We start from the raw sequence: 27,614 nt of genomic DNA on the forward strand, positions 1-27,614 counted from the left end.
AGTCTGTGCAGAGTAAAATTACATATTATTCACAAATAAGCCTTCCTATCACAGCAATGTGGAAATCTCACAATTTTTTTCAATAATCATTAAATAATATGGAATTCCAATTATTTTTGGTGCTCCTTAGTACTATTTTATTATGAATTGATAGCCTCTGAGGCTGTCTCCAGCATCAGGAGACAAAACATTAGGTACTTAAACATGCATAAATCATGACCCTAATACTCATAAAACAGAAATCACAAGAGATGAATTATTCAAATGTTTAAGTAGTATCTCAGCACCCTTATTCAACATCTTCATTTTATCGCCCTTCATGCAAAGAGGTAAAGTCAATATCATTGCAGCAGCTAGATTTTTATCAACAAAGCTTTCCCACCACAATTTGACCATGTGTTTTGTCTTAGTTGTGAAGGAAGAAAATGTTAGGCATCAAATTACAGGCAAACAGCAAAAAAGAAATATTCACAAACACAGTTTACACATAGGTCTGCTAACTCTTCTTCTTATGCAGCCTCAAACTGAAAGAGAAAAGGACATTGAGCCAGCAATACAGTATGTTCCACCAAAACAATGATAGCTGACATTATAGGAAAGTGCTCGATGCTTTCCAATTTCCTGAGCATGACAAACAATGCACAAAAATGTTTAAGGGATAACAAAGAAGGCAGCTGCAATATTGTTGGAACTTTGTTCACACAGTGTTGAAGGCACTTGAGTGGATGAAAACATTTGTGCTCTGACTTCCAGAAGGCTTTTCAAATAATCCAATTTGTGTGCTCAGCAGAGAAAGCCTAGAAGCTCTAGTCATGGAAACCTGGTAAGGGAAGCAACATACAGCTGGCTACTAGGGCACATGTTCAAGAAAACAGAATAACTGGTTCAGCAGGCAAGGAAGTTTGCACAGGAGATACTGTAGTAACTTGTGGTAAAAAGCTCTGAACTGGGCACTGTTCTTGACACACGGATTACTTCTCTAGTTATGCTAAGCAAAATGAGATGCTTTTTCCCATACATTTATCAATGTAGTACAGTACGGAAAATTTTATTTTGTTTTTTGATGAGAGACTAGCAAAGGGACTTGAGATTCATTTTGGGTGACAATACTACAAGTGTGAATCAACTTATAACTTTGAAATAAACCCCCAGCTCATATTTAAATGTGGAGAAAATTGAACTCTTTGAGCAACAGAATGGTCCTGACCAATAGAGCTTAAAATATTTATAACTTTGCGGCTCTTACATTTCCACATATGGCTTTACTATACCTTATATTGTGTAGCACTTTCATTTGATTATTATTTTTATCCTGCTATTTTATATGTTATATTTCCCTGTTTTCCCTGTTATTTATTCATCTACACACACTAATGTCTTCATTAGCGTGATTGTTCTAATGAGAAACAAGAAACACACAACCATGTAAGAGATACAATTTATTTGGTCAGGGAGTGACATCAACAAGAATGCAATGAAAATATTTTACAAGTCTTGAGCATATTTTACAACTGAGGGTCCAGAGGCCCATGCATGCCACTATGAAGGTGGTATCTGCATCAGGTTTTGCTGGTGCATTAGTGCAGATGCATGGCGGATCTAGTGACAGTAGTCAGTGAGTGGGCTGCCCTGGCAGCCACCCATGGTGGCTGTGGGCATTTCATTTGAATGTTGGTGCACTTGCTACAATGGCTTGGCTTACATCCACTACACATTCATTTACATCTACATCTGTACTCTGTAAACTGCTGTGAAGTGCATGACAGAGGGTACATCCTATTGTACCAGCTTATGAGTTTCTTCCAGTTCCATTCACATGAAGAGCATGGGAAGAATGACTGTTTGAATGCCTCCATGCTTGGCTAACTGGGTGGACCTACTACCTGCTTTACCCATAACTGAACTTATGTGACCATTTAATTTCATATTCCTACAAAGTGGTACACCCAGATATTTGTATGCATTGGCCAATTCCAACAGTGACTCATTGATATTATAGCTATAGGATACTACTTTTTTTTATTTTGTGAAGTGCACAGTTTCATATTTCTGAACATTTAAAGCAAGTTGCCATCTTTGCACCAGTTTGAAATCTTATCAACATCTGACTGAGTATTTATGTAGCTTCTTTCAGGTAATACTTCATTACAGATAACTGCATCAGCTGCAAAAAGCCTGATTTTGCTGTTAATATTGTCTGCAACATCATTAATATACAACATTAACAGCAACAGTCCCAAAACACTTCCCTGGGGGCACACCCAAAATTACTTCTAAATGTGATGATGACTCTCCATCCAAGATAACACACTGAGTCCTCCCTGTCAAAAAGCCCTCAGTCCAGTCATAAATTTCACATGATATCTCATATGACAGATGTGAAAATTACCGAACTATCAGTTTAATAAGTCACAGTTGCAAAATACTAACGCGAATTCTTAACAGACGAATGTAAAAACTGGTAGAAGCGGACCTCGGGGAAGATCAGTTTGGATTCCGTAGAAATGTTGGAACACGTGAGGCAATACTAACCTTACGACTTATCTTAGAAGCTAGATTAAGAAAAGGCAAACCTACGTTTCTAGCATTTGTAGACTTAGAGAAAGCTTTTGACAATGTTAACTGGAATACTCTCTTTCAAATTCTGAAGGTGGCAGGGGTAAAATACAGGGAGCGGAAGGCTATTTACAATTTGTACAGAAACCAGATGGCAGTTATAAGAGTCGAGGGGCATGAAAGGGAAGCAGTGGTTGGGAAAGGAGTGAGACAGGGTTGTAGCCTCTCCCCGATGTTATTCAATCTGTATATTGAGCAAGCAGTAAAGGAAACAAAAGAAAAATTCGGAGTAGGTATTAAAATTCATGGAGAAGAAGTAAAAACTTTGAGGTTTGCCGATGACATTGTAATTCTATCAGAGACAGCAATGGACTTGGAAGAGCAGTTGAACGGAATGGACAGTGTCTTGAAAGGAGGATATAAGATGAACATCAACAAAAGCAAAACGAGGATAATGGAATGTAGTCAAATTAAATCTGGTGATGCTGAGGGAATTAGATTAGGAAATGAGACACTTAAAGTAGTAAAGGAGTTTTGCTATTTAGGGAGTAAAATAACTAATGATGGTCAAAGTAGAGAGGATATAAAATGTAGACTGGTAATGGCAAGGAAATTGTGTCTGAAGAAGAGAAATTTGTTAACATCGAGTATAGATTTAAGTGTCAGGAAGTCGTTTCTGAAAGTATTTGTATGGAGTGTAGCCATGTATGGAAGTGAAACATGGACGATAACTAGTTTGGACAAGAAGAGAATAGAAGCTTTCGAAATGTGGTGCTGCAGAAGAATGCTGAAGATAAGGTGGGTAGATCACGTAACTAATGAGGAGGTACTGAATAGGATTGGGGAGAAGAGAAGTTTGTGGCACAACTTGACTAGAAGAAGGGATCGGTTGGTAGGACATGTTTTGAGGCATCAAGGGATCACAAATTTAGCATTGGAGGGCAGTGTGGAGGGTAAAAATCGTAGAGGGAGACCAAGAGATCAATACACTAAGCAGATTCAGAAGGATGTAGGTTGCAGTAGGTACTGGGAGATGAAGAAGCTTGCACAGGATAGAGTAGCATGGAGAGCTGCATCAAACCAGTCTCAGGACTGAAGACCACAACAATAACAACATCTCATATGACTGTACTTTTGACAGTTAGTGTATGTGTGGTACTGAGTCAAATACTTTTCAGAAAACAAGAAATACAGCATCAGCCTGATTGCCTTGATCCAAAGCTTTCAGTTAGTCATATGATAAAAGTGCAAGCTGCATTTCACATGATCAATGTTTTTGAAATCCACACTGGTTGGCATTGAGGTCATCCTGTTCAAGGTACCTCATTTTGCTTGAGCTCAGAATATGTTCTAAGATTCTACTATTGGACAGTAGTTTTGTGTATTACTTCTGCTACCCTTCTTGTAGATGGGTGTGACCTGTGCTTTTTTTTTTTTTTTTTTTTCAAGAACTGGGCTCAGTGTTTTGTTCAAGGGATCTGTGACAGGTTATAGTTAGAAGAGGGGCTAACTCAGGTGCAAGTTCAGTGTAGAATTTGGCAGGGATTCCATTTGCCAGTGCAGCTTTGTTCAGTTTTAACAATTTCAGCTATTTCTCAACACCAGTGACACTAATTCTTACTTCATTCATCTTTGCAGTGGTGCACAGATTGAACTGGAGCAATTCTCCTGAGGTTTCCTTTGTAAAGGAGCATGTGAAAATGAAGTTAAGCATTTCAGCTTTTGCTTTGCTACCTTCAATTTCAGTTCCTGTCTCATTCGCTAGGGACTGGACAATAACTTTGGTGCCAATAATGGCCTTTACATGTGACAAGAATTTCTTTGTGTGGGGTCCTGCCCACTCTTATCTTATAGGGTACCTATAAGGATGCTGCTTTCTCAGATAGCTATATGACAATTCAAGCAAATCACATTAATAGTTTTTATTACAATACAGAAGACTGACAATACTTAACTTTGGATCTACAATGAGTTGTTGCAAGCGATGGGTGACGCGCAATCTGTCAGTGTCCTTCATTATATACAATGTCCATGTAAGTATTCACACTCACTCATTAGTCACTGCTATCCTTAATATCACTGCTCATATAGACCTCTCTACTAGTGTCAGTCTTCTACTCTGTGGCCAAGGCTGGCAGGAGCAGCCCTTATATTCTCTTTGTATAGAGTCTGCTGCTGTCATGATGCAGTACTAGTCAGCAGGCTATTGGCTGATGTCGTCTCACAGCCTTCTCTGCTCCTGCATTCTTCATCTTCATGCCGGTGCTTTCATTAAGCCAGAACACTTTGGTTTCTGTGAAAGATCACTTGACAATATTCTACTACAGTAGTCATTGAAGGCATCACACATTGCTCTCTTGACAGCCAAATGTGTTACATTAAGCATCCATTTCTTTAGAAGCTTCCTTGAAGTGACTGTATAGCATGGAGTGTCCCTCCCATTATGAACTGTACATATTTATCCAGTGCATGGTCAACTACTCTTTTAAATTTGAGCCAGATTTCTTCTACATGTTCCTGCCCTGTCCTGAAAGTTTCAAGTTCCTCATTGAGATATGAGACTACTGATTTTTATCTAGTGTACTGTACATACATACAGTTTCTACTTACTGTGGGGTAGGTGTAGATGCTGGCAGGTTGCTACAGTATGTTCTTTCCAAAATAAAAACTTCTGTTGGAGTGTTTTCTTGGGTTTCATCAGTAAAACTGACAATTTCCAAGTGTCTCCAGTTCAGTTATTTTGTCATTTTTTCCCCACAGTATTTCAACAATTTCTTTAGTTGTCTTTATCAGGCATCAAGCACAAACTTTATTACTCAGCATTTGGACTCCATCTAAACTGTGAATGGAAAATGCTGTATGCCAGCAGGGTAATTGTTTTCCAGTAGCCTACTGTTAAACAATGAAGCAGTCTCACAGAAATGTAATACCAGTCAAAAATGTATGTCAAACTCTTAAAAATGTTAGAAGTAAGGAAAATGTCAAAATGCTTCAGCAAAAAACTCCTTAATGTGCACTTCTCTACTACTAGAGAGAGAACTGGGTTTTGCCAATGTGATTTAAGAAAATTAATTTTGCTTAAGCTAAAGCCTTTGTCCCACTTAAGTAATTATCTACATTTTTAGTATGCAATTCTTCCTGTCTTATGTTGCTTCAGAAGTTTGGTGCTCACGGTTGTGGTTCTGGTACATTCATATTTTATTGTATATTCACAGATGAGAGATTGTCTGATGACAGCTGATTTGATTATTTATTTGAACTAGGTGTAATGCTTGTGTTCTTTACACATTTGTACAACAGTTCTTCAACTTGGCTACAAACACAGACACAGAAATAATTGTTATAGAAATCTCCCTTCACAAGATCTTGGGAAAACTCGCTTCCCACTTGGAAAATCAGCCTGTGGCCATTTACATCAACTTACTTTGTACGTCTGGTTGTTCTTTGTTATCTATTACTTTGACCTTTCACAGAAATAAATCAAAACAATATTAAAGTAAACATTGTGTAAGTAGTTTGCAAATAATCTTTTTTTGTATTTGTAAATGTATTTTACTCATCTTCTAGCACACATTTTACAGATCATCTGATTGTATTGTACAGGAGACATGTCATAGTTTCTTAATATGTTAGCAATTCGCTGAAGTACACTATTAGCTTCCTTATAGTTGACCCCATTTGATCATTCTATTATATTTCTCCTATTGGCTTTACTTGCAGATATTTTTATAATGTCTGTCACCAGTTTAAACTTTTTAAACTTCAGATTCCTTTGATCCAGTCAGCAGGAGAATTCCTAGAATGTGGAATGAATCAAGCTTCTTTTCTAAATAAAACTACCATGATATGGTTGTGAGGTGAAAGATTTATAGCAGAAATTTGTACATGTTTATGTAGTTATGCTTAAATTAGTAGCACATTTGAAACTGCCTGTGTTAAACTGTGGAAGGAAGGAAGGAAAATTAGGGCTTAATGCCCCATTATGTGAGGTCATTAGAGCAAAAGCTTTGATTGGGTAAGAAGTGGGAAAAAAATTGGCTATGTCCTTTTGAAGTGAACCATTCTGGCACTTGTCTTAACCAAAATAGAGGTTATAGAAAACCTAAAACCATATGGCTTGATGCATATTTCAACCCTTATCCTCCTGAATATTAGTCCATTGTCTTACCACAATGCCAACTTCCTCATTTCCATTTGTATAGGCCACAAGTTATTACACTCACTGATGCATACATTAATGAGCCAAAACATTATGACGACTGCACATCATGACATTGAATGATACTGAGTGGGTTGGCACAGTGGTTAGCACACTGGTCTCACATCTGGGAGGACGAGAGGTCAAAAAAGTGACCATCAATCCCGATTTATATTTTCTGTGATTTCCCTAAATGGACAGGCAAATGCTGTGATGCTTCCTTCAATAGGGTATGGCTGCTTTCCTCCTCCACGTTTCCCTAATTCAAGCTTGTGCTCCATCTCTAATGACTTCATTGTCGATGGGATGTTAAATACTAATCTCCTCCTCCCCCGCCGCCTCCTCTGATATTGAATGCTGTGTAGTGGTACTGATTGCATGTGACACAGTAAGGAAAACATATAAGCTGAGCAGAAACAGATGGAGAATTATTCTAGTGACAATATAAGCTGTAAATGGGGAAATCCAGTGACATAAGTGACTTTGACAAAGAAAAAATTGTTATGGCCTAGTGCTTGGAAATAAGCATCACAGAAATGGTGAAGTTGGTAAGTTGTTCACTTGCTAGTGGGTGAGCATCTATGGAAATTGGCTGCAGGATGGTGAAACCATGAGTAGGCAGTAATATATTGGATGTCCATATTTCATCAGGTATCATGAAAGTCAGAGGCTTGCCTGCTCTGTAAATCATGATATGCTTCGATCTGTGCCAGAACTCATAACAGAATACAGTACTGGTGCAGACACAAGTGTTGTGGAGTACATTGTTCAGCACCATAGTAGACAATCGCAGTGTGCTCCCATGTTGGTCCCACAGGGCCAATTACGAATTCAGTGGACATAGGGTTATCAAAACTGGACCATGGATCAGTGGACACATGTTGCCTGGTCACACAAATAATATTTATTGTTACACCAGGTTGCAGGTCTCTTCCATAGACATTATCATCCAGGTGAATGGCTGTTTGAAATGTACACCATGCAGCCAGTGAGGGCAGTATTATGCTGTGCAGAACATTCAACTGGGTTTCTACAGAACCTGTGGTACTAATTGGTAGCACCATAACAGCTGTGGACTATTTGCACAATATTGTGGACCACAGCATTCCTTCACACTTAATGTCGCCCCCAGTCACAATGTGATGTTCCAGCAGGATAACTGTCTGTGTCAAAACGTCAGAGTCATGCTGCAGCAGTTTGAGGAACATGATACATAGATGTCTTGGCCATGAAATTTACGTAATTTAAACCCAATGGAACACACCTGAGATGCTTTCAAATTTCAGTTCTGTATCTTTAAATTGCTAGCCCATAATTTACAGGAACTGCATGACATTTGCATAGATGGCTGGTGCTACATACCTTTATTAATTTATTTAGATTTTTTTGCATGGAGTCATCAATATGATGGCTTCTGCAAACGTCAAGTACAGTTACAAACATAAAATACATTTAGATCTTAAACTTACAGGTAATAGTTAAACAGTAAAGCTTCTCAAAATACATTACATCTTACACATATTAATTCAGCCAATTTTTTTTATATGTTATTTTACAGCTCTTAAACTTTACCATTTAAAATTCATTGAGTGAATTGAGACACATTTCAATTAAGAATTCTTTTAGTTTTGATTTGAATTGCTTTTTATTACTGTTTTTCATGGACTCTGGCAGTTTATTATACCATATCAGTCAATTAGTATATGGGCTCTGGTCCATCATTTTTAATCTTTTTCTTTGTCAGTAGTAATTCTCTTTGGATCTGGTGATGTGGTCATGTATATGACTACATTTACTTAGTTTAGTATCTGGTTAGTTTTAGTTAGTTTAGTTTTCTGTGTGACAAAAAACATAATTAATTTATAAAGATACAAAGAGTACATGGTGAAGTACTTATGTTATCTGAAAACATCACAGCAAGAGTCTTTATAGCCTAGTCCATGTATAATCCTTAACCCTCTTTTTTGTAGCAATAGTACTCTGTTAAGGTGAATGCTTGCAGCAGAACTCCATATTTGTATACAGTAGCTAAGATGGGGATAGGTTGTCCCATAATACACAGTTTTAAGCATGTGGGCTGGCACCATTTTGGACAGTTGGCTAAGAAGATACAGCCCATTGCTGACATTTTCACATACAGCTTTCATGTGGCTAATACACTGGAGGTTTTAGTCCAGGTGCACCCCTAGAAATTTACACTCGTTTGCTTCCTCTGCCACTATACCGCATACCTCATTTATACATGAGTGGTGTGAGCTGCCAGCTGTAAATATTAGCATCTGGGATTTATTTACAATGATCTTTAATCCTTGTGCATGAAAATATGAACTTAATTCTCGTATCCCATTACTTGCTGAAAATTTCAGTTCCTCACAATCTTTACCCTGAAATAAAACTGAGGTGTCATCAGCATAATTTACAATTGCTAGTTAATGAGGTGAACAACATCATTAATATATGCTAAAAAGGTCAAATAATTGAGCCTTGAGGCACTCCCTGCATCACTGTTTCAATTGTGGATTTAAAAGTTAAGATCTTATTGTCAAGTTGATGTGTAAGTTTGGTACACTGTTTCTGATTCACCAGTTACGTGGATAGATGCATCACTGATATTATACACCCACAGTTTTTTTAAGAGAAGCTCATGATTTACTGAGTCAAAAGCTTTGCTCAGGTCAAGGAATATTCAGGCTGTGTGCAGACCTCATTCTATATTGCTATATACTTCACGGAAGAAACTGGCAACAGCAGTGTCCGTGCTTAGGTCTTTCCTAAACCCATGCTGTGATTTGGTAAGCATTTTGTGTCTTGAGAAAAACATTGTGAGTTGTGATACAATAACTGTTTCAAATATTTTACTGAAGGTAGATTAGTGATATTGTCTATAGTTTGAAACTTCTTCTTTACTTCCCTTCTTATGGATTGGCTGAATTCCACTTACTTTTAAGGCATTTGGGTATATGTTTTCATTAATACTACAGTTGATGAGATAGCCAAGGGGTGTAGTTATTTCATTGGCACATTTTTTTTAATACCACACTTGAGATACTATCCCATAAGAGGGCAGCAGCTGTCAAAATGCTTCAGCACTGTCTTATAAAATTTTTCCTATTTGCTTTTTGATCCTTTAGTTTGGTAAATAGTGTCTCATTTCTCATCTGCTAACTCAGTTTTGAAGGTGCTGATGTTGGTGCCATTCAGGGTCTGCTTCTTCTCAGTTACCTTGGATGCCATTGGTACAGCAAACCTTAAATATTCTAACACCTGACAAAAGTGATGTGAGTAATGAAAAACAACACTTTGAAAGCTAACATTGTCTTATACATTTTTGTTGACTATTACATAATTAATCTGTATTACTGGAGCTTGACTCTGTTACTGTAGTGTCAGAGTTCACTATATTTGTAAGATTAAATGAGTTTAATGTGTCTGTTATATTCAGATAGGTTATACTTCATGAGTTTGCATCAATATTTAAGTCTCCAACTATGCTAAGATCAGTGGGGCCTGTTTGTCTAATTGCCCTGTTGAGTCTATCAGGACAGTACAACACATCTGTATTTGGTGGGCGGTACATGCCAATAACTTTATGTTTAGCTAACCTGCTTGAATGAGTGTTTATGTGGACCACAACACCAGCCATTTCAGTTGTTCCTTCTCTGCAGTATTGTTCAACAAATGAGATTTTCTTAAATGGAAGATGTTCTTTTACATATATTGCCACCATACCCCCTTTGTGTTGTTGCCTGCAGTAACTATCTGCTAACTCATATCCATCTAATTTGTAAACTCAGTTTCATTGTCTTTTAGTCCATGTTCTGTAATTACTAACAGGTATAGTAAATTCTCATCCACAAATACATGCATCAAATTGAGTTTATTCTTAAGGTACTGCACACTTAAATGCATTATCCTAAAGGGCATTGATATTTTGCAACACTTTGTGACATGGTATTCTGAATCACCTGAATTATTAGACAAATCCTTAACACTGCACTGTAATGACAATTTACTCACTTCCAACTCAGTTTCTTCACCATGTGAACAGGGTTCTTTCCAATCCAAGGGTTTAGTTCAGTAAAATAGTGTTGCTTGAAATTGAGCCTAAAAAATTTGTTGATTATAATTTAAGATTATTGGGTCAGTGTTTTTATGCAGCTCCTTACAAAGTTCTGTTATCTGGTTCACTAACTTGAGCTTTCTGTTTATGTTTAAGTGAAGTCCCTGCTTGATATGTTCTTCAAATTTCATTTTGCTTATGTCTAGCAAGTCCACATGTTTTGGTTTCTTACATAGGCTGCAGTTCTAAATTGTAGCACTCAATTTCTGTATTAACTCATGACCACTGTGGGAGATAGGTCACACTGGTAAGTTTATTAGGGTAATGTTTGTGTTGTACAGTTTTGGCAATAACTTCCTGTAAACTGTGAGTGCTGACTTGCTCTTGCTCTTGTTTTTGTAAACATTGTTGGCACCACCAATGATTACAACGTGGTCATCTTTTTCAGATTGTTTGTTTCTGATAAATTATCGACTACAGCACTTATTGTAGCTCTGGGTTTAACTTTTGTGTATAGAGAATATTCATTGTGTAAAGCTTCATGAAGGGGAGCCAAAAGGCTTTTTTTGTGACTGTCAGCATACAATAATAACTTTTTTGTGCCTCCAGGCATTATAATTTTACTGTTTCAGCCTTTATCAGAGGATTCATTGTATTAACTTTCACTTAAACTTTTCGTTGTTTCGCTGGCTGAGTCTAGTTCTGAAAACTTATTTGATGTAACTGGCCAACTGTTTTTAGTTCTTTCCTGAAACCTACCAAGGATCTGTTTAATCCATGCAATGCTAATTTGCTGCTGTACTGAATTTCAAAGATGGGTCACAATGCTATTAAATAATTGGTCAGAATGTCTTTGGGTTATCAGTCTATCTTATAACTGAACAATAGATATTGTACTAGAATTTCATGTGCGTTATATGACATCCCTTCACAAAATTAAAATGAAATTCATCAAATGAGTAGAAATATTTTCAAGAGTCTACTCTTTCAACTGGCTGAAATTTTTGTTTGATGTTAATAAGTTTTTTGATGTCCCTTGGGATTACATTGAATACTTTTGCAGTTGACTAATGTGCTCCTTTCTGCTTGCCCCTCTGTGAACCTGAACTCTTTTATACAGGGTGTTTCAAAAAGAATGTACATATTTTGAACACATATATTTATTGAATGGTAAGGCATATGAATATGAAACTTGGAACACATTTTAATTGATCTCTCAAGTTTAGGTTTCAGATATTCAATACATCCTCCACCAGTGACCCTAACAGTATCACATCAATACTCATATTCCTCCCATACTCAGGTAAGCATGTCCATTGCCACGGTCTCTATGGCAGTAAGGATACAGTTCTTCACCTCTTCTAGTTTCTATGGTAGTGATGGTGCAAAAAATTGTCTTTAATGAAACCCAACAGGAGGAAGTTACAGAGCATCAAATCTGGTGACTGTAGAGACCAGCTGAGAAGTCAGCAGCTGTTTCACAACCGATCCAGTGGGGCAGTAGAGAAATATTCAGGTTCACACACTTGACAACTCCTGTGAGGGGTATCCCCATCTTGTTGAAAAATGAAGTTATCCTTGTTCAGCTTCAGAAACAACCAGTTTTGTAACATAGCAAGACGCTTCTGACCATTAACCAAGTACACGAAATACATTAACTTTGGGTGAATCTCAAACATGTTCAGTGTGTGGTTGTGGGTTCTATAGACCCTTTAGGCCCCAAATTCGAACATTGTGTTTGTTTTCTTTCCCACTAATGTGGAAATTCACTTCATCACTGAACATGATGTTTTGTGCAAAGGTGTTATCATTGTCAACAGCATTGCAAAGCTCTTTAGAAAATGCCACACATTTGCTACTGTCATCATAACATAGAGCCTGTAACAGCTATAACTTGTATGACTTCATAACCAACAACATCTCAATACAGGTCAAATTGTTGTTGTGGACAGTCATAACTCCTGACTGGTACAACAAGCTGTTTTTGTAGGACTACATTGGAAAGCAGTTTGAATGCATGTGACATTTTCATTGGTAACACAAGAGTGGGCAGGTTTCTTTCTTTACACACATACTGTGTCTATAAACTATCAATACCATCTGCAAATGTTCCAAGCATTTGGAGGATCAGTTTGGGGTACCTCAACCTGAAGTGTTTTTGCACTGTAATCATGGAATTACTCTCTGCAAATTCAAGAATACAAAATGATTTCTGCTACAGAGTAGCCATTTTGCAACACATGGTGGTAACCAAGGAAAACTGAAGACAACCGACATCTAGCAGCAATGAATATAAATAAGACAATGTATTTGTTCCTCCATAACTGTTCCATGGCACAGCGAGTGACAGTAGTTTTGGCAACATAATATTCTTTAATACATATATATTCTTTTTTAAACACTCTGTATTGTAGACAGAAGGAGAACCACAACTTGGAAGCTAGTTCAGTTTCCTTCCTTTACTTCATAAATGAAATGTCAAAATTACTGCTCATGAACTCTCCTCACTTAAGTCTAAGTTATTTCCAACATGACAAAACTTCACTTTAAAAAAAAAGATAAGTATTTGTTCTTCTGCTTCACCTGGTCTGCTGCATTTTTTAAAAAAATTATTGTGAATATTTATCATTCAGTATTGTCACAATACAAATATTTTTGTGCTGTGCTCTCCAGTTTCACTGCCACATAGACTCTGATATTAATCATTGTATGAGCTAATATGTTCATAGAAAATCCTATATTGAATAAAAATATGGTATGAGGAAAATTAATTGGATTATGTAAAAGTACTAAGCAATAAATTAGCACAGGTGTAAGAAATTTTGTGGACTCTGAAGAGAAATACTAATCTGAAAGTTTTACTAATATATTTAACTTCTTGTTTATGTACTTATCTATTGCTCCACTCCTTCATTGTATGGCAAGCACTTGTCTTTATACATTGTCACTTTTCTCTTAAATGTTATTCAGTTTACATCTATATCTTTGTGCATGTTAATATGTTTCCACACTGATATAAAGGATCAAACTCCAGAAACAGATATTGGAAGGATATACGTTGAAGATCCAGATGACTGGGATCTACCTGACAAGAAATTCTTCTGGAATACACACGAACATCATAGATTCAGAATCAATGAAGCCTCTGGAATGATTACAATGAAGCGCAACACACCAGATGGAATGTAAGTTCACTGTCACAAAATGTCTTCACTAGCCATATATTTCAGATCTAGTTGTAATTATAACTTATCTCTTATTTCACTAAAAGGTGTAAATGATTTCAGATATGATTTGGTATTCAGAGTGCAAGACCACAAACATAAACAAAACAATGTGTCAGCTATTGTTACCGTCACTGTAAAGCATATTTCCCATGATGCTATTCTTAACTCTGGCTCATTGAGAATTTCTAATTTGTCTGATGAAGACTTCATCAAAGAATGGAACTATATGGTAATTTTTATGGAGGTTTGTCACTAATGAGTTATTTCTGTAGTGATTAATTAAATGACACTCAGATTTTTACTCTTTCTGATGGCTGTGGTTGCAGGAAAGTAAGGCAGAACAACTTAAGACTGTTTTGTCAGAAGTTCTCAACACGAAACGAGAAAGTATGGATATTTTCAGTGTTAAAGGACACAGATCATTTCCACCTGTTCTGGACGTTTTCTTTACTGTAAGAGATAAGAGATATCACAGCAGTGAAAAAATAAATGGGCTCTTACAAGTATATAAAACAAAGGTACTCATTAAATTACACTTGGAGTATTTGATAACTTAGACTTAAGCACTTTATATCAAATATATCTGAGGAAATCATCCTTGGTATATTTGATTCCTAGTATGCAAAAATGTGATATATTATTTTACTGCACATGGAATAATGAAAATAAGTCAGGAATTATAGCAATTTACTTGTTGTGTGAAACATATTAATATTAGGAAGAAGCATCAGGACCATTTAAAAACAGCAACATAAAACATCCCTGCTCAAACTCTTTGCCTCTACAAATGTCTGCTTGTGTCTGTGTATGTGCGGATGGATATGTGTGTGTATGCGAGTGTATACCTGTCCTCCTTTCCCCCTAAGATAATGACTCCTTACCCTCTCCCTTAAAACCCACATCCTTTCGTCTTTCCCTCTCCTTCCCTCTTTCCTGATGAAGCAACCGTTGGTTGCAAAAGCTTGAATTTTGTGTGTCTGTTTGTGTTTGTGTGTCTATCAACCTGCCAGTGCTTGTGTTTGGTATATATATGGAAACATTCCATGTGGGAAAAATATATCTAAAAGCACAGATGATGTGACTTACCGAACGAAAGTGCTGGCAGGTTGATAGACACACAAACAAACACAAACCTACACACGAAATTAAACGAAATTAAAGCTTTCGCAACAAACTGTTGCCTCATCAGGAAAGAGGGAAGGAGAGGGAAAGACGAAAGGATGTGGGTTTTAAGGGAGAGGCTCTGAGCACTATGGGACTCAACTGCTGAGGTCATTAGTCTTAAGGGAGAGGGTAAGGAGTCATTCCAATCCCGGGAGCGGAAAGACTTACCTTAGGGGGAAAAAAGGACGGGTATACACTCGCACACACACACACACATATCCATCCGCACATACACAGACACAAGCAGAGATTTGTAAAGGTACTTTCACCTCTGTACTTCCACCTCGACTGACATCTCTGTCCAAACTCTTTGCCTTTACAAATGTCTGCTTGTGTCTGTGTATGTGCGGATGGATATGTGTGTGTGTGCGAGTGTATAATTGTCCTTTTTTCGCCCTAAGGTAAGTCTTTCCGCTCCCGGGATTGGAATGACTCCTTACCCTCTCCCTTAAAACCCACATCCTTTTGTCTTTCCCTCCCCTTCCCTCTTTCCTGAGAGGCAACAGTTTGTTGCGAAAGCTTGAATTTCGTGTGTATGTTTGTGTTTGTTTGTGTGTCTGTCGACCTGCCAGCACTTTCATTTGGTAAGTCACAACATCTTTGTTTTTAGATATAGTTTTCCTACATGGAATGATGTGACTTACCGAACGAAAGTGCTGGCAGGTCGATAGACACACAAACATACACACGAAATTCAAGCTTTCGCAACAAACTGTTGCCTCATCAGGAAAGAGGGGAGGAGAGGGAAAGACAAAAGGATGTGGGTTTTAAGGGAGAGGGTGAGGAGTCATTCCAATCCCGGGAGCGGAAAGACTTACCATACCTGTCCTTTTTTCCCCCTAAGCTATATATATATAAAAACAAAGATAATGTGACTTACCAAACGAAAGCGCTGGCACGTCGATAGACACACAAACAAACACAAACATACACACAAAATTCAAGCTTTCGCAACAAACTGTTGCCTCATCAGGATATCATTAATTTGATTCCCTCATTAATATATATATATATATATATATATATATATATATATATATATCATCCCACAGGCCTATTAGGCGTATAGTGATGTCTGCATGCTATTAGGACTACCTTGTGCAGCATATGTTTTACTTTGCAAGAACACAACTGTGTCCACATCACTGTTTTCATGCAAGATGGGGTGGTACCATATGTCACTTGCCAGATGAAGGAATTGGTTTGAGAAACCTTCAGTAAAGACCATTGTTGAGACTCGCCGATCTTTCAAAGTGCCGCTGCACAGTTACGCGCATCCTCTACATGTGGCACTGTCTGCCAACCATGCAACAGGAGCGCCACCTATGCGGCCAGCCAGCCAGCCAGCGGCCGCTACACTTGGACTCAGTTATGATTTGACCGTTAAAGTGTACACACGTCTTACTCTGTTTACTTGATCTGTGACTTTCATGTATTGCGTTTTCCTTGAAATATATTTGTTCAACTTAAAGTTATTACAAGCATAACACCTCTAGGCAAATTCAAAATGTGTGGCCTTCCAGACCCCAATCTAAATGAATGTGTATTAAGGTTGTCCGGATATCTGAAAGATCATGTCTTTTAGAGATGTACCCAGACTCTTCTTGATCTGAAGGACAGTAGATGACGATATATCATTCTGATTATGGCAAGTATGCTGCGAGCAACTGTCAACCATGCTGTGTTACTGATGCAGCATGTTGCCGAGTTGGGAGACAGTGTTGAACACATGTTGCACCTTGTGACTCTAATGTAATAAAATGCCAGAAGCACCGTTATCATGTGTTTGACTGATTAATGAGCTTGTCTATAACATTTCAGCATCCTGAAATGTGTACATCTGTTACTGCAGCACTCAAACCACTGTCAGTTAAATCATAACCACCCAGTATGAGATGAAACATTGCAACATAGAGATGAAACATAGCAACATAGAAACACTGTGGAATAGATATAGCCGTGGCATAGGAAATCATTGCACTTGGAACATTGAATAAAGAGTGATACGGAATGGCAAGTTGCTTTTTAAAAATACACAGCTCTTACTCCACATCCACTAGTCAGTTATGCTTTTCTCTTCTGGAGACTTCACATTCAATTTGTATCTTTATCTCACTGTTTCATTCATTTACATTCTGCCCATCTCCATTGTCATCTCATTTCCCACCCCCCTTACACACACACACACACACACACACACACACACACACACACACACACACACACATACACACACACACACACACACACAGACACCTCTCTCTCTCTCTCTCTCTCTCTCTCTCTCTTTCTGTCCCCCTCCCCCCCTTTCTCACTTACTCACTCACTCACCCATTCTCTGTCAGTTCCAGAGGGCTGGGATTCTGTGATATTTCATTTGTATTACTATCTGACCTATTGCTATACATTATTCTGCTAATTTAATCCATTGTATGTCATGTCAAATCCATATGTATTTCTCAGTTCCAGTTTGTCTATTCTTTGCAGTCAGTTTTAAAATAATTTAATATTTTGTAATAGTTACAATATCTATTTGGCATTTCTTTCAGATAGAAAGGAAAACCAAACTTGATCTGATTATGGCTGGAATACACTACTGTTTTATTGACAAAATTAATTGTCAAGATCTGTGCTTTGACAGCTACAGAATAGGCAGCCATCCAGTCTTAGTTGATGCCAATACAACATCACTTGCAGGAATTTCAGTAGTTATTACAGCAAAATGTAATTCAGCCCCACAAAATTTTTCTGCGGCTAACACATGTAATGAAAAACAATGTTATAATGGTGGCTACTGCATAAAGGAAAAAAGCAGTGTAAGGTAAGGTACTGGTACATAATTATTTTTACATTTGGAGAGATTTTAAAAGTTTTGGCCTTCATTAGGTACTGGTACATAATTATTTTTACATTTGGAGAGATTTTAAAAGTTTTGGTCATCATATACTTTTGAAGTTGACAGATACAAATCAGGGAATATCTTAAAGAGAAAAAAATACAACATATAACACAGATATATGCATCTTAAGACAAAATACAAAGGCTACAAATCTTAGAAAACTGCAGCCTAGAATTTGGCAATCTCTAGAGCACTGATGATAGTTGTCAATATATTTCCTATAATACAACAGACTGGTTGTAAGTGACCCAATGATAAGTGAGCTGAAGTCTGCTTAGTCCCACAGACCTTGTACTGAGACCTTTTTGCTCCTTCTGACATCAAAATAGATGCAGTTGAGTGATTTTAAGTTCCCAGGTGACTCATGCTTCTGTGTGATTATGAGGGGGCCCTCCTTCAAGTCTCATCCATATTTCAAAATGGTTGGTTCTGGCGCACCATGTTCATAGTTTCATTTTCTGGTGGTGCTATGAATGCCTCAGTTGTCTTAAGGAAACTCTTTCTCAACTAAAAATGTGCCCCTGCTTGCTTGCAAGTGAACATAGGATGGGCTTTAGTTGTTACTGCTTTCTTTGATTTTCTGGCTACTAATTCTTGACAAATATCAGGAAAGGCAGTTCCAGCAAGACAACAGCATTGACAGATATAGAATGGGCAAAAATCCAGACTTAGTAGATGTTAATATGACATCACTTCGAGGAATTTCAGTCATATTACAGCAGAATGCAATTCAGACATACACAATTCAGCTGTAGCTAATATTCATAATGAGAAACATTGTTACAATATTGACCACAGTATATAGAAAACACCTTTACAGTAAATTATGCAACAATAATGTTATTGAAATTAAATAAATATGCATCCCAGACTGATTTTCAGTTTTCTCTGATTATTTTTAAATTGTGCAGTGCGTGTTTTCCATAACAGCATTTAATTGCTCTTTGCCTCCCTGTTATCAGATCAAAAACACATGTTGGTTTGCAGTGGGTTTTCTTTGAGCTAGTTTATTTTGTAGTGTCTTGAGAGGATGTTTAGGGCTGCCAACAGTTCCAAAATTTCTCTCTTAAATCGGTAATGCACAGTTCAGCATAGCTGAAGCTGAAGCTTATTTCAGAGAGATGTTAATCATGTGTGTAGATGCTAAACACCCACAATGTCAATATACTTCATTTAGAAGAACCATTATCCTGTTTCCATCTTCTGCTTTTCAGACCTGTAATTCCACAAACAGTATTCATTTTGGAGTTGGTTCCAGATTGTGCAACTTAATAATAGCATTTTGTGATTTGGTAAACTTTTTCTCTCAGTCTTCTGACTGGTTTGATGTGACCCACCACAAACTCCTCTCCATGCCAACCCCTTCATCTCAGAGTAGCACTTGAAATGTACATCCTCAATTACTTGCTGGATGTATTCCAGTGTCTGTCTTCCTCTGCAGTTTTTTCCCTCTACAACTCCCTCTAGTACAATGGAAGTCATTCCCTGATGTCATAACAGAGGTCCTATCATCCTGTCAATGTTTTCCACATGTTCCTTTCCTCTCCAATTCTGCACAGACCCTCCTCATTCCTTACCTTACCGGTCCATCTAATTTTCAGCAATTGTCTGTAGCACCACATCTCAGATGCTTCAATTCTTTTCTGTTATGGTTTTCCCACAGTCCATATTTCATTACCATACAATGCTGTACTCCAGACATACATTCTCAGAAATTTATTCCTCAAATTAAGGCCTATGTGTGATACTAGTAGACTTCTTTTGGCTGGGAATGAACTTTTTGCCATCGCTAGTCTACTTTTGATGTCCTCCTTGATCCATCTGTAATTGGTTATTTTGCTGCCTAGGTAACAGAATTTCTTAACTTCACCTAATTCATGACCATCAATACTGGTGTTAAGTTTCTCACTGTTCTCATTTCTGCCACTTCCCATTACTCTCGTCTTTCTTCAGTTCACTCACACTCCATATTCTGTACTCATTACATTGTTCATTCCATTCAACAGGTCATGTAATTCTTCTTCACTTTCACTCAGGATAGCAATGTCATTAGAAAGTTGTATCATTAATATCCTTTCACCTGTTGTTGTTGTTGTTGTTGTGATCTTCAGTCCTGAGACTGGTTTGATGCAGCTCTCCATGCTACTCTATCCTGTGCAAGCTTCTTCATCTCCCAGTACCTACTGCAACCTACATCCTTGTGAATCTGCTTAGTGTATTCATCTCTTGGTCTCCCCCTACGATTTTTACCCTCCACGCTGCCCTCCAATACTAAATTGGTGATCCCTTGATGCCTCAGAACATGTCCTACCAACCGATCCCTATAATTTTGATTCCATTCCTGAACCATTCTTTTATTTCCATCATTGCTTATTTGATGTACAGATTGAAAAGTAGGGTGAATTTTATATTTATTTTTATTTATTTATTTCTCTCCATTTCTCTCCTTTTCCAAAACTTCCTCTCCCCCCCTTCCCTACCTCTCCCCTGCCCATTATCCAACCAGCAGCACTTCACTGTCCACCATCCCCACCATACTATCTGTCCCCCTCCCCACCCCAGCCTCCTTCTTTCCCCCACAGAGTTGGCACTCCCATCATGCACTGGTGCTGCTGCTCGCAGTGTGGTTTCAGTTGCCTGCGACTGCAGTTGTGTGTGTGAGTTGCATTTGCATGAGTGTGTGTATGCATATGTGTGTCTATTGCTGACAAAGGCCATTGGCCAAAAGCTTTAAGTGCGAAAATCTTTTTTTGTACCTATCTGCGACTCAGCATCTCCACTACATGATGAGTAGCAACTTTCCTTCACATAATATTGTGACATTCCATCCTGGATTTTCCATTGTTTGATCTCTGTATAGGTCATATATAACCTTTCGTTTCCTTCATTTTATCCCTGATAACTTCATAATTTCAAAGCCACCACTATCAATAACTTTTTCTTACTCTACAAATGCTATAAATGTAAGGTTTTTTTTCTATCTACATTATCTTCCAAGTTAAGTTTAGTTCCATAATTTATATGGAACCCAAACTGTTATACCCCCTAAGTTGGCTTTTACACCATTCCATTCTTCTGTAGAAAATTAATGTTAATATTTGGCTCCCACAGCTTGTTAAATATAATCCTGATGATGATTTGTTAATATTCAGACATATCAGCGCCTGCTTTCTTTGGTTGGTTGTTACATTCTTCTTGAAGTCTGAGGGCATTTTATCTGTCTCATAAACCCAATATATGTGACATAATTTTTATTTATTCACAAATAAAGCTGTTTTCAAGATGCTGAACATGACATTTTTACATAACATAATCACATTATCTCCCTAGGGTATAATAATTTACTATAAAACTTAATTTACAATTTTCCTTTGGTCTATAATCTTTGGAGTTTTGCCACTGTTGGTCCAGGTATTCAAATTTAGGGACAGTTTGTGGAAATGGACTTAGGAGATTTAATGATAGTTTGTTCTGTTCCTTTACTTCTCTGTTAACATAAAGAGCATTCACCGCATTTTCAATCCATGAATTTCACACTTATTTTGTAATGATGGTGAAGCAATGATGACACAAAAAGCAAATTATCACAGGCAGATATGGCATTCCTGACTAGGAGAAGTGTACAGGTATCAAATATGGGACTTAATACTAGGAAGAAATTTCTGTGAACGTACAGTTGGAGTACAGCATTGAATGGTAGTGAATCATGGACATCGGGAAATGAGAACAGAAGAAATTCAAAGCATTTGAGGTATGGTCCTACAGAAGATCATTGAAAATTAGGTAGAATGGTAAGATAATAAATAAGGAGGTGGTTCTCTGAAAAATCAGTGACGACAATTAGGTAGAATGGTAAGACAAAAAATAAGGAGGTGGTTCTCTGAAAAAATCAGTGAAGAAAGAAACATATGGAAAACCTACTAAGAAGAAGGTACACGATGATAGGACACGTGTTAAGACATCAGAGAATAACATCTGTGGTACTAGATGGAGCTGTAGGAGGTTAAAACTGTAGGGAAAGACAGAGATGGGAATAGACTCAACAAATAATTGAGCATGTATGGTGCAAGTGCTACTCTAAGATAGGAAGGTTAGTGCAGGAGAGGAGTTCATGGCAGGCCACATCAAACTAGTCAAAAGACTGGGGGAAAAATACTATTCTTTCATCAAGACTCAGCCTTTGTAGTTTTGTTTGCAGTACCCTGTGATTCACCCTATCAGAGGCTTTTGAGAGATCAATGGCTATACAGTCAAGTTGTCCTCTTCTGCAGATCAGTTCTGCTGAAACCCAGATAGATGTGACTCTCATGAAAAACCTGATCTGTGTCCATGCTGGCTCTTACACCACCACCCTACTTCCTGCAAACACTCTTGTGTACAGGGTGTAAACAATAATATCTACAATGTAGCACAGTGGTGTAGAAGAAACTGAGACAAACAATTTGGGACACCAGTGTTCCATCAAGTAGGGAAACTACTACAAACTGGGCTGCAAATCTGCTTAAGCTATAACACATGCATGGTGTACAAGATTTTCAATATTTTTTCAGCTTCTGTACACAGTCCTCAAGAAAAAGTGAATAGGGCCTATTTTTGTAGGAAATTTAATTCAGTTTAGTATAGTGTTCATATTGTTCATGGCAGTCCCTCCATCCATGTAAAGAAGTATATCATTACATGAATTATTTTCCATATTCTACCTCTTTTGGTCTTTATTAACTGCACTGTTATGCCACCATCTTAGTCAGCTGTTTCAACTTAAACTTCCCCATGACGGTATTGAAAGAAAAAGGACTTTTGTAAACATTATGTATAAACTAACTATGATTACAATTTGATCTCAACTTAACCCATACAATCACAGCAGTCTCATAGTAAGAAGGCCAGACAAAAAAAGTAATACAGTAGTTAATTTTATGCTCTTAAAATTCACAAGACTGTGAGGTAAAATTTCCATAAAAGTCAATGTTAAAGTCTGCAAGTGCACTACTAAGCCACAACCCAGTCAATGAAGGTCAAAAAAGGTCTTTTTCTGTGTATACACTTATTACCACCATTTATTTGCATTCATCTGGCAGCACTCATGATTTTTAGTATTTTTCCATTTATTCTGTCCACCCCTGCTGCCTTGATTGGTCATATTACTTTTATGGCAACATATGTTTCCATTATTAAATGTGAACCATTTGCTTGTTTCAGAAGATTTCTTTTAACTCTTCCTTTAGCCCAATTCTTGCTGCCCTGTTCATTTAAATCCTTCTGTGGCCAACTCTTGCTGCTCTGTCCCCTCCTGACTTTAATCTTATGCATTTCCATTTCTTACTGCTCTAGTGTAATAAATTGTGTCTGAAGTTTGCTTTATGACTTATTGTGAAACAGACTTTGCTCCACATTCTGATATAGTTTGCTTTATTTCTGACCGCAGTACTTTAACATGTTTCTATGTTTTTAACCATTCATTGAACATCTCATCTAAGTACTTTTCTGCACTGAAGAGCCAAAGAAACTGGTACACCTACCTAATATCATGTTGTGCCCTCACGAGCATGCAGAAGTGTTCCAACACAATAGGGCATGGACTTGACTAATGTCTGAAGTAGTACTGGAGGGAATTGACCCCATGAATCCTGCAGGGCTGTCCACAAATCTGTAAGATTATGAGGGAGTGGAAATCTCTTCTGAACAGCATGTTGCAAGGCATCCCACATACGCTCAGTAATGTTCGTGCCTGGGGAGTTTGGTGGCCATCAGAAGTGTTTAAACCCAGAGGAATGTTTATGGAGCCACTCTCTAGCAATTCTGGATGTGTGGAGTGTCACATTGTCCTGCTAGAATTGTCCAAGTCTGTCGGAATGTGCAATGGACATGAATGGATGCAGGCGATCAGACAGAATGCTTACGAATGTGTCACTTGTCAGAACTGTATCTAGACATATCAGGGGTCCCATATCATCCAACTGCACATGCCCTACACCATTACAGAGTCACCACCAGCTCGAACAGTCCCTTCTGACATGCAGGGTCCATAGATTCATGAGATTGTCTCCATACCTATACACATCCATCCTCTTGATACAATCTGAAATGAGACTCGTATGGCCAGGCAACATGTTTCCAGTTGTCGACAGTCTAATGTCAGTGTTGATGAGCCCATGAAAGGCATAAAGCTTTGTGTCATGCAGTCATCAAGAGTACATGAGTGAGACTTCAGCTGGAAACATCCATATCAATGGTGTTTTGTTGAATGGTTCACATGCTGACATTTGTTGATGGCGCACCATTGAAATCTGCAATTGTCAACAGTCTAATGTCAGTGTTGATGAGCCCATGAAAGGCACAAAGCTTTGTGTCATGCAGTCATCAAGAGTACATGAGTGAGACTTCAGCTGGAAACATCCATATCAATGGTGTTTTGTTGAATGGTTCACATGCTGACATTTGTTGATGGCCCACCAATGAAATCTGCAATCGGCCCCTCCCACCAAAGGTTCAAGTCCTCCCTCGGGCATGGGAGTGTGTGTTGTTCTTAGCATAAGTTAGTTTAAGTTAGTTTAAGTAGTGTATAAGTTTAGGGACCGATGACATCAGCAATTTGGTCCCTTACGAATTCACACACATTTGACAGTTTTTTGAAATCTGCAGAAATTTGTGGAAGTGTTGCACATCTGTCACATTGAATGATTCTCTCCAGTCATCATTGGTCCCCTTCTTTTAGGATGTTTTTCCAGCTGCAGCAATGTTGGAGATTTGATATTTTACCACATTCCTGATATTCATGCTACACTCGTGAAATGGTCATACTGGCAAATACCCACTTCATTACTACTTTGAAGATGCTGTGTCCCATTCCTCATGTGCTGACTATAACACCATGTTCAAACTCACTTAAATCTTGATAACCTGACATTGTAGCAGCAATAACCAATCTAGCAACTGCACCAGACACTTGTTCTCTTATATAGGTGTTTCTGAGTGCAGTGGCACATTCGGCCAGTTTACATATCTCTGTATTTGAATATGCATGCCTATACCAGTCTTTTTGAACTTCAGTGTATTTCCTCCACATTTTCTGTGTGATGTTCTGCAATTGTGCCATTTTTGCTTTTTGTTAGCCTTGTATTCTCTAAGTGTACTTCAGATACTACAAAATTATGGTAATTTATCCCCTCAATTATGTCCATTTTATGCTGTTTATCACCTAATTTCATTAGAAAAATATCCAGTATATTATCATCCCTTGTGTTTTCTGTAACAAATTGCTGATAGCCCCTTTCCAGCTCAGCCTGTTTGCAGCAGATTGATTCCAGCCATGTGAGTCCACTTTTCCTTTCTGATACATTCCTAGTAGGTTCAGCATTCAGTCAATAGATACACTTTTACCCTTCTTTTCAGCCAATTTCCCAAAACCCAACAATTTCTCAAGTACAATACTATCCCACTCATGATTTGCCATGCTTGTTACATTAACTCTTCCAGGCATTAATGTCCAGAGTTGACAGTGTCCATGTGTGTGTGTGTGTGTGTGTGTGTGTGTGTGTGTGTGTGTGTGTGTGTGTGTGTGTGTGAGTTGTGCTTGTCTGAATATGTGTGTGTGTGTGTTTTCTACTTCTGATGAAGAACATAGTCCAAAAGCTGGACACTTCTAACATACTTTTCATTATGTCTGTCTGAGATATAGCATCTCCTTTATAAACTGAATAGCAATTTGTTCTTTTCAAATTGTTGTTTCCCCTCTACAAGTGCTGAGCCATGCCCCTAGGATTTCATTGACATTATCACAGAAAGGTTGTTGGGATGCATATGCTCCATACACTAAAAGATATACCCCACACCCATGGCCTCTCTGTCCCTTCTGAATGCTTGGCATTCTCTTGTGAAAACTTCCGTGCCCCCAGTATGCCCTGTTAGCCAGTATTCTACGTCTTTCACATCTCACAGTTACATCAACTAATATACTGAATTCTATTTCTTTCCTAACTGTGGTGTCACCGCTAGACACCACACTTGCTAGGTGGTAACTTAAATCGGCCGCGGTCCTGTAGTACATGTCGGACCCGCGTGTCGCCACTGTGTAATCGCAATCCTAGCGCCACCACATGGCAGGTCACAAGACACGGACATGACCTCGCCCCAGTTGTACGGACGACATAGCTTGCGACCAGACCTACCAAGTCTTCCTCTCATTTGCCGAGAGACTGATAGAATAGCCTTCAGCTTATTCCATAGCTACTACCTAGCAAGGCGCCATTTGTATCAGTGCTTATAGCTTACTACTATTCAAGAGATGTATTCCAACAAGAGAATAAAGTTAAGTATATTATTCCAGCTACGTACTTTTCTTCTTATTCATTAATAAGTCTCATGTTCCAGTACTTCACGCCCGTCTGCGTTAGTTTAGCGTGCACTTTCAGCCACTTCATTCTACAAGGTGTTGGCCCAGCTGCCGACACATCACTAACCATGTACCTTCAGTTTACCAAAAGACACCTTAGTGCTCTGTTAGATGCCTGACTCCATTGAGCCTGATATTGTGATAGCTGTAGAATCCTGGCTGACAGGAGATGTTGGAGACAGGGATGTTTTTGTGAGAGGATATAATGCTTTCAGAAGTGGCATATTGACCAAGGGTACTTATTTTATCATCAGCAAAGTTAATAGGCATATATATTTATACAACTGTTGCGCATCACAACATAGGTAACTGTGTTATGCAATAAGGAGAGTTATGTCACTTTTTGTGTCTGTAAGTTTCTATTAATTTTAACTTCTCAGGTTTTTTAATATTGGCTGTTGCTGCAGTTTGGCTGCTGATTTTCATTCCGTTCTGTTATGATGCATCTTCCATATATAGAGTCCAGTGTGACTTTTCTACTCAATTCCTAAAAACTTTTATTTTGTCCTTTCTCCTGTTGAAAAGAAAACAAATATCTTTGTCACCTTCTGTTCATGAATAGCACTACTACTGTCTTGTGAATAAAAATTATTGCAGTCAGTGTTTCGCTTGGATTTGAATGACAAGAATGACAACAAGAGAACATATATAGACAATTACAGTAAAACAATTGCAATGAAACGTTTTTGAGAAATGAAGTGGGGTTTGGCGGGCAAGCTAGATTTTAAATGAGCACAGCACCTGAATCTCAGAAAATGCACTACAGAAGCAGGATTTTCGCAAACACAAAGGATTCTACTCGCTTTGCGTTGTCTTGAAACAGTGACTTGCACCTGCAATTATGGCCTCCAATTGTATTTTATTGTTCTGTTGGTAGTCACCAGAATATGAGCCACGTCCATCCTTTCCAGAAAATTTCCGTCTCCAGTCCCACATGAAATTAAAAACAAGAGGGTTAGCTATGATTTTGATTCACATCCCTGTTTGGGTACCACATCTGATGTAAGGAAATATTATTACGATTGTTATTAAGCATCAGATTGAGGAGGGGAAACAACGTATACTTTCGTGGCTCCCTTTCCCGTTTGGAAAGTGCCACATACCATTGTGGTTGTGTG

At 38.1% G+C, this 27,614-nt stretch overlaps 1 protein-coding gene across 1 annotated transcript in view; it reads left to right on the plus strand.

Annotated features, from left to right (window-relative positions):
• Positions 1–872: 872 nt before the first annotated feature.
• Positions 873–27,614, plus strand: part of LOC126195109 (neural-cadherin-like) — a 126,102-nt gene continuing 99,360 nt past the window's right edge. Inside the window, exons 1-5 of the mRNA XM_049933578.1 lie at positions 873–931; positions 13,849–13,999; positions 14,102–14,285; positions 14,368–14,559; positions 17,755–18,026. Coding sequence (XP_049789535.1) covers positions 13,965–13,999; positions 14,102–14,285; positions 14,368–14,559; positions 17,755–18,026 — 683 coding nt within the window. The 5' untranslated portion in view covers positions 873–931; positions 13,849–13,964. The remainder of the gene's footprint in view (positions 932–13,848; positions 14,000–14,101; positions 14,286–14,367; positions 14,560–17,754; positions 18,027–27,614) is intronic.

This window comes from Schistocerca nitens, chromosome 7, assembly GCF_023898315.1.
Source record: "Schistocerca nitens isolate TAMUIC-IGC-003100 chromosome 7, iqSchNite1.1, whole genome shotgun sequence".
In the NCBI taxonomy this organism is placed as follows: domain Eukaryota; kingdom Metazoa; phylum Arthropoda; class Insecta; order Orthoptera; family Acrididae; genus Schistocerca; species Schistocerca nitens.